Source organism: Anser anser (genome assembly GCF_964211835.1).
Source record: "Anser anser genome assembly, chromosome: 3".
Taxonomy (NCBI): Eukaryota; Metazoa; Chordata; class Aves; order Anseriformes; family Anatidae; genus Anser; species Anser anser.
In genome coordinates this window covers 56421242-56437598 of record NC_139722.1, presented here as the reverse complement: position 1 = coordinate 56437598, position 16357 = coordinate 56421242, and the positions used below count along the sequence as shown (strand labels likewise).

General features: G+C 34.8%; 1 protein-coding gene across 3 annotated transcripts in view; it reads left to right on the top strand.

Annotated features, from left to right (window-relative positions):
* Positions 1–16357, top strand: part of TRDN (triadin) — a 245164-nt gene that overhangs the window by 35671 nt on the left and 193136 nt on the right. For 2 of the 3 annotated variants that reach the window (XM_083830645.1, XM_083830644.1), the window contains exon 2: positions 3457–3666. In XM_083830645.1, the coding sequence (XP_083686771.1) occupies positions 3462–3666 (205 nt within the window). In that variant the 5' untranslated portion in view covers positions 3457–3461. Of the gene's footprint in view, positions 1–3456; positions 3667–11186; positions 11229–16357 lie in introns of all 3 variants that reach the window. The other variant, XM_083830643.1, reaches the window with a different exon arrangement.

Below are 16357 nucleotides of genomic sequence, written 5' to 3'. Positions count from 1 at the left end.
AGCAATCACAACCCAAAGTGCTCATGAATCTCCTGATCCACTGCAACATTCACCTAAGTATACTAAACTGACTTGGATTCTGGTTGGCTGTAATGCAGACAGTGAAATCTGTTTTGGGAGAGAAAATATGTATTAAATGGGTGGAAAGGATATCTGGAATCTTATCTTAACCTGTTGCTGAATGACCACTCTCAAGTGATAGGCTCCATCAGGTGATTTCAAAACAGCCAAGGCAGCAAATACACCCATCTTTCTCTTTCCCTTAATGGGTAGCTGAAGTCCCTCTGACACTCTCCCTCTGGGGAGGAGCTCTGCTCAACTTTGTTACTTTTCAGAGAAAGAGGAGAATTATTGCTAGTTGGATTGGTGAAGAACATTGGCCATATGTAGGTCCCTGCGTCCTCTAGTGGTCTAAATGTGTAAATAACATCACTGCAGGCTTAGGAAAGAGGTTAACATTAGTAAGAGATGGACAACAAAGCACACAATGTCTGGGCACTGCAAAACAAAGACAAGACAGAGAAAAGCATCAGGATTGTACCCATGGGCACTGCAATAACAGAGTAGATTGGTTATAGTGGGGAGGCCAATCATCTTGGTGTTATTGCGTTTCCTTTCTGGAGTTAAGAAATTACAGCAGTGTCAATTTCACACCTCATGGGAATATGTAGCACCAAACAATGTCCCTCCTAGGAGTCCTGAAATAACCTCCTCCAGCCAATTTTGTGTACATTAGTAAATAGACGCAAAGGAGTATCATAATACATGAAACTCTGTTTCCTGTTTTCAGTGGTTTAGGCCTGCCCTCTAAGCAGTTCAGAAGTTACTGTCTTGTAGATGATGCCTCCCAGTCCAGTGAGGGTGTCTCTGATACCCTAAAGCACCTATAACACTGGAGACCTTTCTTAAATCCCTGACTCATACAGCAAGAATCTGCGTTGGGAACATCTAGCAGTACAATAATATGGTTTTTGCTTGACTTGCAGGCAAATTTGGGTGATTAGTGTTTCACTCTCACTTCAATGACCATAACTGATTTTCTTGTATAGCATACTGTGTTTTCAAGGGGAAATATGACTCAGCTACACAGACAGCCAAAAATGTGCAAGAGATAACCTTCCATCATACTTCAGCTTTGTCTCTGCAGCATTGCTTAGATTGAAAATTTGTAAGAAACATTTTTCTTCACCAGGGAAACCATACAGGACCCTTAATTTGAAAAGTTAGGTACTAAATAAGAAGGAACTATTTTTACTTTGCAACAGTCCTAGGAATATGATCCTTTCAATGGTAAATATCTGTACGTATATGTCTATATTTACACAGAGAGTTTTAATTTCTTTTATTATAACTTGCAAATATCTGTCATTGTATGTCATTTGAGATATGCTGTACTAATCAGATTTGTCAAGATGAGACAGTACCTTTCTATTCCCTCTCATACATTATAAACCCTGACTGATATCCCCAAGGGAAAAAAGGCATGATGTGTCATTTATGACCTGCTGTATGCACAAATTACTTACATTTTGTATGCAGTAGAATAACAAAATGCTATTGATTTGGAATTAGACTTTAGTAAGCTGATCTTTATTTCTAGTTGTCACTTGGCATATTTTCTCTCCTGCTGTGAAATGTTTGATCCAAAATTTGTCTTTGGAGAAATGGAAGCAGTGATCATTTTAAGCTATATTTTAAAAAAAAATGTACAAATTGCATCCTAGTAGATAGACATTATTTACAAGCAGAATAAACATTCTATAAATAAGATTAAATTTAGAGAATCTTGTTTTGCTTATACGGCATTGCTGTTTAGCAGAGCAGCTTTCCAAGGCTTGAAGCAAGGCACTGATTAGTGTCAGGATGCTTGAGCAGAAGCAGGCTTAAAAGATAGAGATAAGGGAAATAAACAAAAATGCAATGTACTACATAATAGACAAAATATTTTTGAAGGGGATAAGTATACGTGCATATGTATATAAGAATAAATGTGTCCTTTATTTCTTCAAGAATATCAATATAATGATTCTGAAATAGAGGCTACGTACATCTTGTGATGGCAACCATCTGAAAGTCTTCAGCTTTATACCTTAGCTCTAGTGGTAGTTTCTAAATGATTATTTGCCATTTTCTATGTGAAAGGCTAAGTTTATTTATCTTTCTATAGTGCAGCTCTGTCACTTTCCTTACCTTCATCATCCCAGAAAATTATCAGCTTTACAGGTTGTATCAATTGTGACCAAAGATACGTGATGTCAAGGTAAGAAGCAAAGTTATGAGAAAACCAGGCGTCACCTGATTCCTTGAAAGTTTAGATCTTTGTGTGTGCAAGTGTCCCTGAAATCACTGATACTCATTAATGAGAGTTAGTAACAAATTAACTCAACTAGACCAGGAATATATGTAGCATACCTTTGAATATTTTAACAGTAGGTTACAAGCAGATTTGTAAACTAAGCTGGTGGAGATTTCATGGTCTTTGACTTTTGTTAACTGTGGAGTTATGTATATTTTTTTACTATTGTTGTTGCATATGCTGGAAAAGAAGTACCAACCAAGATTTTTTAGCGTACCATTTTCTTTTATGAGGAGGTGTGATATGAAAACATTTCAAATGTTGGCAGGTTCCAGTAACCATAATTATGGTTTGTGTGCAGAAATTACTTTTCTTAATACCTCAAGAAGAAGTAGATTAAGTCACTGCTGTTAACTGTCCTTTAAACAGTTAATGTGTATCAACAGTTTACTTAGCTAATGTTAGTACTCACCCTCCTACCACCTTTCTAGGTCCAAACCTATGTTTTCTGGAATTAAGTCTTCTTTGGCTTTGTAACTGTTGCTTTTATGGAGAATATTTAATTAAGTGAAAAATGTTATGCAGAAAGATATTTAAAATCAGCTATAAGCCTCTTTACAAAGCATAATGATACTGTACATACAAATAATTTGTGTTTCTGTTGGATGAAATGGGGTATAAACATTCTCATTGCCATCAATATATGTCCTTGACAGCAGAATTCCAGCCAAACCTTGGGTTGCATAAATACATTAACTCCATTACAGTCCATGAAAGTACACTTAATCACATCACCTAAGAATCTGGCCTACAGCCCATAACAAGACAATCCTTTGGAGAGTAATGATATTTTATACTTTCATCAATCACTCTCCTAGGTCTGTTGTTATTTGTGGCAGACTAAAAAATGTCTCATAATAATCAGAAAGGCCAGTCAAGGCTGTTCCACAGAATTTGCTCCCAAATTAACTTTACTAATTGTGGCCCTGCTTTAGGAAAATTTCCTTTCAGAAAGCACAAGAGCCTCTCTTTAATAATGCAATATTTACATTTATTTTAAATGTTCTGAGTACAGATGGATTTCAATACATCAGTCATATTCTTGATTTTTGGGCTCCAAATTTTACATTTTATTTCCTCTGATTTCACTGTTTGCCTAGGACGTATGTCTACGACCACGACAATAATAGATGGTAAGAACGGATCTGTTCCCTCATCATCCATGAAAGCGGGCAAGAAATCAGTTACGGAAGACCTAGTGACAACATTCAGCTCACCAGCAGCATGGCTTCTTGTTGTCGCTCTGATTGTTACCTGGTCAGCAGTAGCTATTGTAATGTTTGACTTGGTGGATTACAAAGCCTTTGCAGGTAAAACTCAGCATATTCTGTTTGACATCTTGTATATTAAAATTTAAAAATTTATTAAGGAGTGTGTATTATGTAAATATGCATGTCTCTCGCCTTCTTGGAGTCAGCACAGTGTCTCTGCCGAGTTTACCAAGAGAGGAGATATTGTGAGAAATGTCGGAACATATTAGTTTATACTTCATACATCTTTATAATTTAAATCTCTCCATTTTGCAGCCCATCCTTATCCTGGAAAATGCATATGTCAACAGCAATATGATATGTACGTGAGCATGCATGGTCAGATTTCTGTTTTGCAATTTCTATATAAAATTATTTCAAAACTAATAAAATGAATTATTAATTTATATTTTCTGAAATATATTTTAAAATCTCTCATAGTTTCCGTGAGTATCCTGATACCTGCTTACACCATTCAATCACAAACAATATGCAAAAGATCATTTATAAACATGTTAACCCTAAATTTGTCTTCAAAAAACAAAAGTACAAAGGACCAGATCCTTAACATTAGCTAAGTCACATCCATATCTTCAGTAAGGTAATAATTCAGTCCAGTTTAAACTGATCAAAATCAATATACAAGCTCAAGTTTTGGTGTATATATTGTTTTTTGAGGGCAAGGCATACGTGTGTGGTACAAGGACTGTGATTCCAGTTGAGAATGGGGAAGAAAAGAATGGTGAATAAAAGTGATCTCATCACTAGTTGATTTTTATTCCTTGTAGCTGGCAATAATATGTAATAGAGAAAAAACTACCTGTGTGTTTTAAAGGGGGCATAGTATTCAGCAAGCCACTTTGGAAGCAAAAATTTAGTGAGGTAAGAGTGCTGAACCGACTGGGAAAGGTGTAAGCAAAACAGGAAATAAATGATTAGGGTCCTTTTCTTTCTTAAAGAACAGACTTAAAGTTATCCCATCTGTCACTATAATTAACTAGGAATTGAAATTTATACTTCAGACTTTTAATTCAAAACAAATTGAATTGATGTTTCAAAGTTGATTTCCTGGAATTTACTGATAAATCCATAGATTTTGTCCTGCTATATATCAATACTGACCTCAAGATTTACTGAAAAAGCTTTTGAGGCAGAAAGCTTGAAAGAAGCCTACCAATCTTGGATCAATAGATGACACAGAAGCTTGAAAAATAGACAAAGTATATGGAAAACCTCTTTTCATTTATTTATTTTATACTTCTCATCTGCCTTTGTTTTCAGAAGGAAGTCATTTGAATCCCAGCAAAACAGAAAATTCCTCTTGAGCCATCCTTCCAAAACAGGCATCAGATTTTAATATGGGCACCATATATAACGCAACAAAGTAGATGTAAACAAAGAGAGAGAAGCCACCATATTCTGTTCACAATTTTCCATATTAACTATCAATCAATCAATCATATTCTCAATATGTTTTTTTCAGTAAGCAGTCAGGAACCAGGGTATAATTCAGACAAAACTCCTAAACTAAGTAATTCGTAGATTGTCTGTCAGCTCATGCATGCTCCGTATACTACTCAGGGTAATATTAAGCAATGAGAATCTGTATTCTTATTGAAAACTTAAGGAAACTTTCTAAGCAGATGGAAATCTGATGGTCATGTTGTAATGGTTAAATGACCTTAAATCCCAAAGGTATTGATGGAAACTGACATTTTCAGATCAGGCTATAGAAATAAAATAATGTAGAGTTTAATCTGCAGAGTTCATATTTTGTGGAGATAACTGAAAGATGATACTTCAGTATTTTCATGGGCTCATTTCTTTTTCTTCCCAAAGATATTTCTGTTCCTAAGTGATTAATTAAGCCAGCATCTAAATCAGCTCTTAGTGGTAAAATGTTAAGAGAAGGAACTACTGTGATACTTCCAACCTAGAATTATTACATTGCTTTCAGTATTTCCAGCAATATAACAGTGGCTACATAACTCTTATCATGGCCCCTGGGTTTCAGTTCCTGACTTCCTGCTCAGTCCAGTTTTTCCGGGTGAAACCTACTGATTCATAAAAAACCCTATGGAAATAGCTGAACATTTCACATAGGAGCTCCTGGCTGGGATTATTGATATTAAAATGATTTTCACCCACCGAAAGTTTGGTCTTGCCTCCAGTGAAGCTATGCTGTACAGAGGAGAATTTGGAGCATATTTTAAAGTGACTTCTTAAATCTAAAACCTAGTGGTAGTTTTTCTTGGGTTTGACAGTGTTCCTTGAACAACCTACACTAATAAATAAATAAATAAATAGTTTTTTTCAAGACTCTCAGATTAGTTTAGCAAGAATGATTAAAAGTAATGTCCCAGTTTTTAACTGTAAATGCAAAATTCCAAATAAATTGTATTCAACTGTATAATTTTTAATCTATAAAACAGGTATATTCAGTGTATTTTTTTCCTGAAATAACACTTGCCTTTCTTAAGTCAGTGCATCCAATTTCTTTCCTATTTCTTTACTTGAAGTTCCATGAAGTTCAACTTTAGAAATTATGCATAGCATATGAATTAAGAAAGCTAAGAGATGAGAACTTGGTTAGTCTAAAGAAGAAACTGAGAAGTGTCCTAAGAACAGCCTGAAGATTTTCAAAAGATAGTTGCAAAGACAGCAGGTGACAAAAAGTTACGAAGGTTATTTTCTTGCAGCATCAGGTGATATATCAAGGGCCAATGGCCTGAAGTTGCTGCCTGGGAGTTTCATGTTGAACGCTGGGGAAAAAAATGTCTGGGAGGGTGGTGCAACACTGAAACAGATTGCCCAGAGAGACTGCACATTCTCCATACCTGGAAGTCTTCAAAACTTGAATATATGGCCATATATATATGGGCAGTCATATATATGGCTGGATCCAGAGTTGGCAACAGTCCCTTGCTGAGAGTGGCTGCACCAGAGGAGCTTCAGAGGTGCCTCTGATCAACGTCTATGTCACTGCAAGTTTTGCACGTTTTTGTGAAAACCTCTGTTAGAATTGAGAAAGATATTTAGAAGGCACCTAGCCAGAGATTTGTGGACACACATAGATGGAGCAGATTCTTCTATCCTCACATATGGGAATGAATCTGTCGAGCTTTGTAGTCAAGATTTCACTCACTCATTCGTATAATTAATCCTGTGGATTTTAGCATATATGTTTCACAGTAATTTGTAGTGGGATGACTTAAAAGCATACTGTGCACATCTGCAGAGCCAGCCTTTTGCCAGGTTTGGAAGAAGCAAGGACCTAAGCTAGGAGAGCTGTGGGAGAGCTGGGTAAATTGTCACACACCTACACACTGGGGCTGACTCTGACCTACTGACTCCCACCGGAGATTGTCGTTATGTTTCTGTTCCAGAAATGCCATCTCTCTAGTAAAGTCACTAGTAATGACTATACTGCACAAGATCTGACTGTAGCAGAAAACAGTAGTGGCTAAACATAGTAAAACAGGCTAGAAACCATGTGGCTGAGGCATATACATAGAATTGTTCCTCCTGATTCTCCTACAGAGCTGCTAGCCTCTGGCAGATAAAGGATCTGTAACCCACTAAATTATGATTTTACCCAGATTTACCCTGAGATTACATGTTGTTATTCGTGGAGCTAAGTAAAATCACACAAAATTGACCTCAGCAGAGAAGGATGTATTTTAAATTTTAACTCAAGCATTGTTTTCTTATTTGAATAATTAACATTTTTGCTCTCATTATCTCAATGGACAATAGTTCCAAAATACATATAGTATTAGCATATGTATTGTAGCTGTTATGTGTCCTTTTAATTTATCAGCATAAGCTTCATATTGACTCTATGATTAGAGAGTGCCAATACACAGATTTTGCTTTGGTTTCATATTCTTTTAAAAGTAACCTATTGAGTTTGGGAATTTTGACAATTTAAACAAAATTTGTTTTGTCCCCTATGTAACAAAATGAAAATTACTTGCTTGCTTTCATTCTAAATTAGGTGTGGTAAATCACTTTTTGGGAGGCCCTCTCTATTCACTGTCTGAAAAGGAGTCTTTAAAAGTGAGGAAGAGTAACACATCTTCTAGATAGCTGAACTTATGTGACATGAAGCTCCACTTACAGAAAGATCATAAGATATATTTTGCGTAATTTTATACATTGAGAACCTAATTGTCATAAATTCTATAATATTCTGTAGCATTCAGGAGGTACAGGATATGATACAAAATATTGCAGGAGGATCTTGCATTATGGAATGTACATGCAAAACTGTACATCATGGGTAGCTATGGGTAAGAAAGTTTGTTCAGATGTTAGAACGTCTGAGAATTTGCAAATCAAGTTTGGCAGTGAAATTTGAGGGAAGCATGAGCCAAGAATTTTATCAGTGTTGAAAGATTTGCCTCTATTCTATCTGCCCAGAAGAGGGAAAATAAATTTTCAGTGTTTCACTTTGGTGTGTTGTATTCATTCCTTTGAGGAGAAAATTAAAGTTTGTATTCCTATCATGTTACAACTATAAACATAGCTGAAATATTTCTAATACAGTATGAAGGTGACTTGTATTACAAAAACCTGAGATAAGACACTATGAATCTTATGCAGTATATGATGTGTGTGAATATGCAATAAGTAGCATACAACATTGGAAGATCTTTTATACAATCTCAGTATTTCCATAAAAGCAAAAAGATTAATTCTGGTTTGATATGTGCTTTGCAACAATTTGTTATTACTGCCATCCTGAGTGCTAAAAAAAATGCGCTTGGTTAATTGGCTTCATAATTCATGAATGTATTTCACGCATTTCTTATACACATAACTGGATTATATATTTTAATTTGTACACATAACTAAATAATTTAAGATTATTTTAGTCCTAAAAATTGATTGCCTAGGAATCCACATTTGCTAATGGGCTAATAAAGTGTTCAGAATTCCCTACCATCTCTGTGACCAATTACAGCTAATTAACACCACACTAATTTCAGCTTCAGAGTGTTCAATATTCAGGGTAAATTGGTAGTGAGTTTACCAGTCACCTAAAAGCCAGAGTAAATCAAACCAAATGAAATCTCACCAAATCTATGAAAGTCCAAACTATCCAGAAAATTATCTAAGTGAAAACGCAGAACACATATAAAATGTAGCCAGCTTGCCCTCTTCTTGTGGCTATTTTCATAAAAGAAAAAAGATCAGGCTCTTTGTGGTGAATAATTCATTGTGCTCAACCATAGAGAGGCTTTTTAGAGACCCACAGCACAGGCAGATCTTTGTGGAGGTAAAGCATGCCAATGACGGGAATGGAGGCATGGAGCTCCCAGCTCCACAGTAAGGTGCAGGAATTCTAGTAAGATGTTCTTATTAATGTTCTTATTGTTCTCCCTTCCCTTCCCTTCCCTTCCCTTCCCTTCCCTTCCCTTCCCTTCCCTTCCCTTCCCTTCCCTTCCCTTCCCTTCCCTTCCCTTCCCTTCCCTTCCCTTCCCTTCCCTTCCCTTCCCTTCCCTTCCCTTCCCTTCCCTTCCCTTCCCTTCCCTTCCCTTCCCTTCCCTTCCCTTCCCTTCCCTTCCCTTCCCTTCCCTTCCCTTCCCTTCCCTTCCCTTCCCTTCCCTTCCCTTCCCTTCCCTTTCCCTCTCTTTTTAAATTAATAGCAAAATATCTGAACAAATTGTTATGAGCTTTCCTGCATCAGCATCTGACTAACACAGTCTGAAGTCATCATTTCCCTGTCTCAGCTTATGGCTCCTTCTGTTACTGACCCACAGAAAGCTTTTGGATGGCCTTGGGTAGCCAGAATGATACACCTACTTATGTGTTTGTTTTTTTTTCCAGTAGAGGAAAACAAATGAACAAAAAATTAAGAACCTGCTTTTCACATTAACATCTGTATTTTGGATAAAAAAAAAAAGACTGAAGAAAATATTGAACAAGACTGTAAGCAACCTGTACTGTGTAATTGGCACACAAACATTTATTTTCCCAGTCTCCTGCATGATAAAAATGTAAGCTGCAAATCCTGTTTAAGCCACATTAAATTCAGTAAATTACAGATATCCTACTATTATTTTTTTATATTATATTATTGAGATAAATGTTACCAGGACTACATACATCCATTTTTCTTCTGTAATTTTATCCCGCTGTAGTCATCCTGTTGGACTTATGTTCACTGGTAACTTCCAAAAACTGGTGGGAAAAAAAAAAGAGAGCGGGGGGAGAGAGAGAGAGAGAGAGAGAGAGAGGAAAGAAGAGAGTACTTATATTTACTCCTGTATTTTATATCAACATATCCAGCAATTTTGAAACTGATAATACCTTTACACTTACTTAATATAAAACATTTAAACCAGCAGCAAATTAACACAATAAATCATTTTGTCTCTTGGTGTAAGAGGTGTTTCACAGTCTTACCAAATTAAAATAATCGGTAAAAACACTTCTATATTTGCAAAACCCCGTACAAGTCTCACAAAGAATATAGGAGTGGGGTGTTAAAGGAAAAAATAAAGTTGTTGGTCTCTGCTGTGCTCACCTTGGAACTGACCAAAATAATGATATAGTCTTTTGAAATACAATTTTTACTGTATTTACAGGTCTCAGTCCAGAGCATGAGTAAACATCTTATGCATTGAAAAGTTCTTAATGACATTCTTAATTGAATTATAAGGGATTTCTGCAAATGTACCTACCTAAAACACACAAAACATTTTTAACTGTCTTCTAAAACTGTAACACTTAAAGGGCTTTAAACTGAATCCCAGAAGAAGGGCTGCCCAGATGACAACCTATTTCTCATTTATGACCTTGCAGAAAATCTTACAGCTGAGTTAAAAATTATCATTATTATTGTTATCGTTATTATTACAATATTATTATAATATTATAATAATATTAATATAATAATAATAATAATAAAAAAAGCTATAAAATGAATTTTTACTGGAAAGATTGACATCCTATGGAATTCTACAGTTCTACAAGTACTACATTCATCCCAAACAGTCTAGCTTATGCAAGTTGAAAATACTTAACTTCAGAAACTTACTTGATGAATAGGGAAGGATCTAAGAACAGAAATAAGGCTTGCATGCTTACAAGCGTTCCATGGAATACAAAATACAAACCAAATTTCTAGTCTGGAGTCTTACTGGTGAAATTTCTAATTTTAAACAAACAAACAAAAGAGTAATTCTTTCACTGACAATTGTGGTAATGTAACTTTTTGGTCATTTGCTGTTGAAGAAATACATATCCTCAACTAGAACAAATTATATGTACTATATACTCATTTCAGCAATAGAATATGTAACTTTTGAAAATACCTGTGCCTTTTTTAACTATTTTTATATTGCTCTGATTCATACAGTATTATCTCACATCTGTAGAGTATTGTTTATCTTTCTAATGAACTCCAGTTTCTGCTTCATAACAGCAGATCCTCATAGATAAAATTACTCCATGACCCTTCATAACTGATACCTTTAGTTGGGTGACGGCTGAGAATGTTCATGATTGCTAATGGTGTTTCTTCCTTTTTTTATTGGCCTTCCTTGGGTTCATCCTGTTGTCAACCGCTATAGCCACCTATTCACAACATTGCGATGATCCCTGTTTACCACCTGGTAAAGACACTCTGCCTGCAGTGTTCTGAATACGTGTGTGCATGTGCGCTCTGCTTGCCAGAGCTAACAATGCATGGGCATGAGCAGAGTGCTAGGATATGGTAGCACTGCTTCTCTGCTAACCCCCAGATCTGCAATCTTCATTTCAATAGCAACCTCTTTACTTTCACATACTGGTTGAGACAGGTCTGTCAGCTAGGAGAGGCCTGCCATCAGTAGATTCCCTATATTCCCAGGAATTAGTGATAAACAGATATATTAATTTCATTCCGATAAATGTCTTTTTAAATACCATCAGACAATTATTTAACAGCACTGCCTTTAAAATCTGAAGTTAAGATCTGTATTCTCAGTTAGGGAATTGAAACCTTAGAATGAGCCAGAAATAATTCTTTAAATTATTTTAGATGAAATGTCTGGCTGTTTCAAGAACCGCCACCTCATTAGGGTTTGATCCATCAAATCAGAAGCCTTTCAGCTGATATCAAACCACGTCACATAAATTACATAAAAAACTTATGCTAAAACGATGTCCCTGTACATATATGCCTGTATGTCTATACCAAAAGTACCTGTAATGTCTTGATACTTTATGAAACATTGTGAATTGCTTCCTAAATTTTGGAAATTCTACTTATAGTCTATATATTTTTGCATTCATATTCTATATAAGTATATTCTACTTATAACTTCTTTGCTTACATTTGAGGTAAAATTCATTTGTCCAGTTTCAGGTGAAGTTTTCTCTATGGACCTGACCTCAATGTAATTCGCTAGGACTGATTTTAGAAAGAGCCAGAGAAAAAAAAATATACTACAGAATGTAGTCTTCATATTTACACTTTAAGTACCTATAAAATAGAATTTGCTGGGAAATACTGAGGTTGAGTTTTCTTTGGAATTGTTTTTGTACTGGTGCAATTCAATGATACCCACCAACGTCTATCATGCTGCAAGCATGACAAAAGAGCTAGTCTATGAAATAGGACATAGGGACACCTATGCTGAATAAATTGGAATATTAATAATGAAAGAGTTTCTGTTTGTATGTAGTTTTATATGTTAGATACCTCTCTTCAGATGACCACAGAGTAGACGGCTAATAATAACAATCAAAAACCTTAAAAATTTATAAACTTTCAATTTTAAATAAAGTTCTCTCTGTTGTAGTACAATGGGATATGTTTTATTATGAAGAATTAGTGTTAGGCTTTTGCATTTTATCAAAAATGACGGAAATTCTCTATCTTCATCAGCTGTACCTTGTCAGTATCAATAAATTAAATTATATCTCATAGATCAATCCTTACACCAGATAATTACCATCATTTGTAATTTAATTGCAGTCAATTCATTGGAGTCAAAATATGTAATTGATGGAAATCCAACAGTTATTAAGTCAGTCACTGAAATTAATTAAAAAAGAAAAAAAAAACTTTAAAATAGATTGAACTCTGACTATACATTTAACTATTTGACAAGCAAAAAAGATTGATGGGAGACCACATTCCTGGCAGAATTATTAAGACTGAAATGACGGCTGAAGTGATTTGCACAGATAAATCAATTAGCCACTTTTGTTTTTTGCACACTTCATAAGAATAAATGACACAGACCATGAAACATAACCAGATTTGCTTGAGGTGTTACAACAAATCATAATGTGATTAATCAATTCCTGTTTTGAAAAGCCACAGTTACAGAGCTTATTATCAGTCTCAATTTAACAAATAAGTAAATAAATAAACAAATAAAGTTTTCCTTAAATAGAAAAAAAAAAAATTTACTCAAGTTGAAATTACTTTGTCACTTTATGAAAATCATTTCCTGTCCAAAAAATGTACCTAATGTTGATGGAAGGACTTTGGAAGTCTGTTGTTGATTGATTTCAAAGAATTGAGGTGAGATATCTCTCAACTTTAAAGGTACAAAAATCTATTTCCAAATAAACTGGAGTAGAAATTGTGAGTCAAAAATTCAGAATGGGAGAAATTAGATGGCTGGAATTCTTGTACTCATATTTTGAAACAAATTAGTGTTTTTGTACCAGTAACGCTGCAGAACTACAAAGGATTATAGCAATTTTGATGGAACAAGCATGAAAGCCAGTTTGAAAATACATGGGGAGTTTTCAGAAGTATATAATACTTACAGCAGATCCAAAAGGATTTTTAAGTTATTTTAACCATATCTATGTATGCTTAGTAAAGAAAATCCAAACAATATTCCAATTTTTCTTGCAGATATATAAAACAGTTGACAACATTCTGGAAATTTCATTTGTGTTTTCCTATGATAAAAGGTAATATATAAAATCCTTCAATTTGACTGTGATTCATACTCCATTATCTGTAATTCTTCCAAGTTTAAGAACTCATCAGAAAGTTCTGGCAATTTTAAATTCTGAAGGTCCCACTGGGAAAGAAAAAATATATATATATTATTATTCTAATTGAAGTAAAAATCCCAGCACAAGTACAGCTGAACATTTACCGAACTGAAAAACATCCTTTATATTGCATCACGTAATAAAAGGCATAACAAAATAAAATGTTATAGCAAATCATTGTTGGTGGTACCCATTTTTGGAATTTTGCTTTTTTGGAATGCAAGTAATTTATTGAGATAAATACTTATATTGACCTGGAATTAATTATGAATGTAAAATTACAGATATCAGTGTACAGTGAAAAGAAGGATTTAAATGTGAAACAAGAAACACTGAGAGGATCCATGTCATATACTTTACTATCTAAAAATATGGTCTCGTGTCCATGGTAATTTTTCAGTCTTCCTTTTTAGTCAATGGATACAGATGGATAACTTTGGAAATTAATTCATATCACCCTAAAAAAGGCTTTCTGCATTGGCTTTTGAGGGAGTCTAGAAATCACCAGGGATTCAACACCTGGCTTTCAATACGATGATCTGAATTTAAGCTGTGATTAAATGAAACAACATACTGCCAACAAAAGGCATTCAGTATTAATAACGTTTCATCCCCTAGCATAATCCGTTGAGTAGCCATTTGCTTCCCTTCCTCTCCTTCCTCCATTCACAATCAATATTTAGTATTTTTCTACTACATTACCAAAGAATCCCTGCTTACCAGTTCAGCAAAAGGTAGAACTTCACATCCTGTGAGGTACTGAGACGTACTTCAGGACTGAGAACCACTGTGTCTTCACATGGCCTCTTTACACTTTGTATTCAGGATCCTGCACCTGCTGTTGCCAGCACTCCTGGCACAACAGATATGACACAAAATACACAATACATGACATATTTATTATAGACTATAATTACAGACTATAGCTATAATTACAAATTATATATTATGCATTATATATTATATAATGTATGCTAGCGAAAAAGTGCATTTTCAGTTTAGTTTATAAATAATCTGTATTCTAAGGTCTGACAAGAAATGAAAAGCCCGACAGAGATATGAAAAGACAGTTAATCCAATTTGAATATGCTGAATACAAAACTAGTTTAATAAAAAAATCATCACATTATACCCTTACTGGACATCTGCAAATAATAAATAATAAATAAATAAATAAATAAATATTACATAAAAATATCAAGCTCAAACTTTGTAATGAAAATTTGTATTCTACCAGTTACATTAACAAGAATATGAAAATCCTCTGAAAATGGAAAAATGCATCTTTCTTTGCATGTTTGTGAGACAAGTGGCATTTTTCTCTCTGCTTGTTTCCCCCTGAATTGCTTTATTTCCTTTTTTTAGTGTGTGTTTTGTCTAGGTAAAAAACATTGTGCTATTGTCAAACTTGCAGGGAGAGCTAGAAACATGGATTTGATCAGTAATTCTTTCCACTTCAGGATTATCTGGTGTAGTGTTATTAAGCACTTTAGGATGAATTATTACTGTTAGCATTGGGTTTTTTTTATTTATTTTTATTTTTATTTAAAAAAAGAAAATATTTAACAAAAGTTAAAAAGAAATCTGTGCACAAGTTGACATCTTTCCAGGTCTGTGTCACTTGAAGCACACTGCAAATGGATCTCATGGTATCTGTTTGTATACAAAATTTAATTTTGCAAATACCACTGAAGTGTCATCTACACAGCCCCAAGCCGATTTTTTTGAACTTTCTATTTTAAACAGGATTTGCAACTTGGACCTGTTAGTGTAGGTGTTCCTGGAGAATATTGCCTTTGGACATTTACAATTTCTAATCCCTTTTCACAGTTTTCTATGAAGATGTTATGAATTAAAGACTGGAATATGATGCTGAGGGCTCTGGTTCATCAGCAAAGATGGCTTGCCTCGGGGTGGTTACAGTAATTTCCTCTGCTCTTGATCTTGCTCTTCCCCAAGCAGTTTCCATGCCTGCCTGGAGGGACAATTCTCCTACCTGTGAAGCAGTTTGTGAACTGCTAATTTATAGCCCCAAATATTAAAATACACTGACATTTTTGTTTATTTTACAGCTGTAGTCCCTGCAGCTGTAAAAGCCCATGGCTGTAAAAGCAACTGAGCCATCCCTAAGCAGCCAATGGCCACAGGGTGGGTAGATAATGAGTAGGAACTAGGGCAGCTGTCCAAAGTTAAACCTTCCCTACTTGTGAATCAAAACCTCAGTTTTATCCTAAGCCCCACTGGCCATGCAAATTCTGTGATTTTGCATACACTTCTTAGCATCTCTAGATTAGAATAAGTGCAAATTACATCAGGTGTTGGGTTGTAGATTTACTTTTATTGCCTGATATAGGTATTAGTTCTCCTGGTAAACAATGGATAAGGTCATTTGTGGCAAAACAACTAAAAAAAATAAAATCTCTGGATCTCAGTGTGTGAGGCCAATGCAAATAAATGTCTTCTGATAAGCAAAGTCAATACTCTTTGGTACGCTACTCAAAAACTTTCTGATTTTTTTAGCCTGTTACAAACACAGTAGCACACAACAGTACATTAAATGAAGAGTTCACAAATATTTCCTTACAATGTTGTCATTCCATCATTGTGCATGATTAACTTATTTGATGTGCCTGATTGTTCAGTAACATATATACATATATATATATATATAATATAATTTTCAGGAGGAAAAAAATATATTAACCTAACTATTCAATCTACTTTGTTAACAAACAGATCC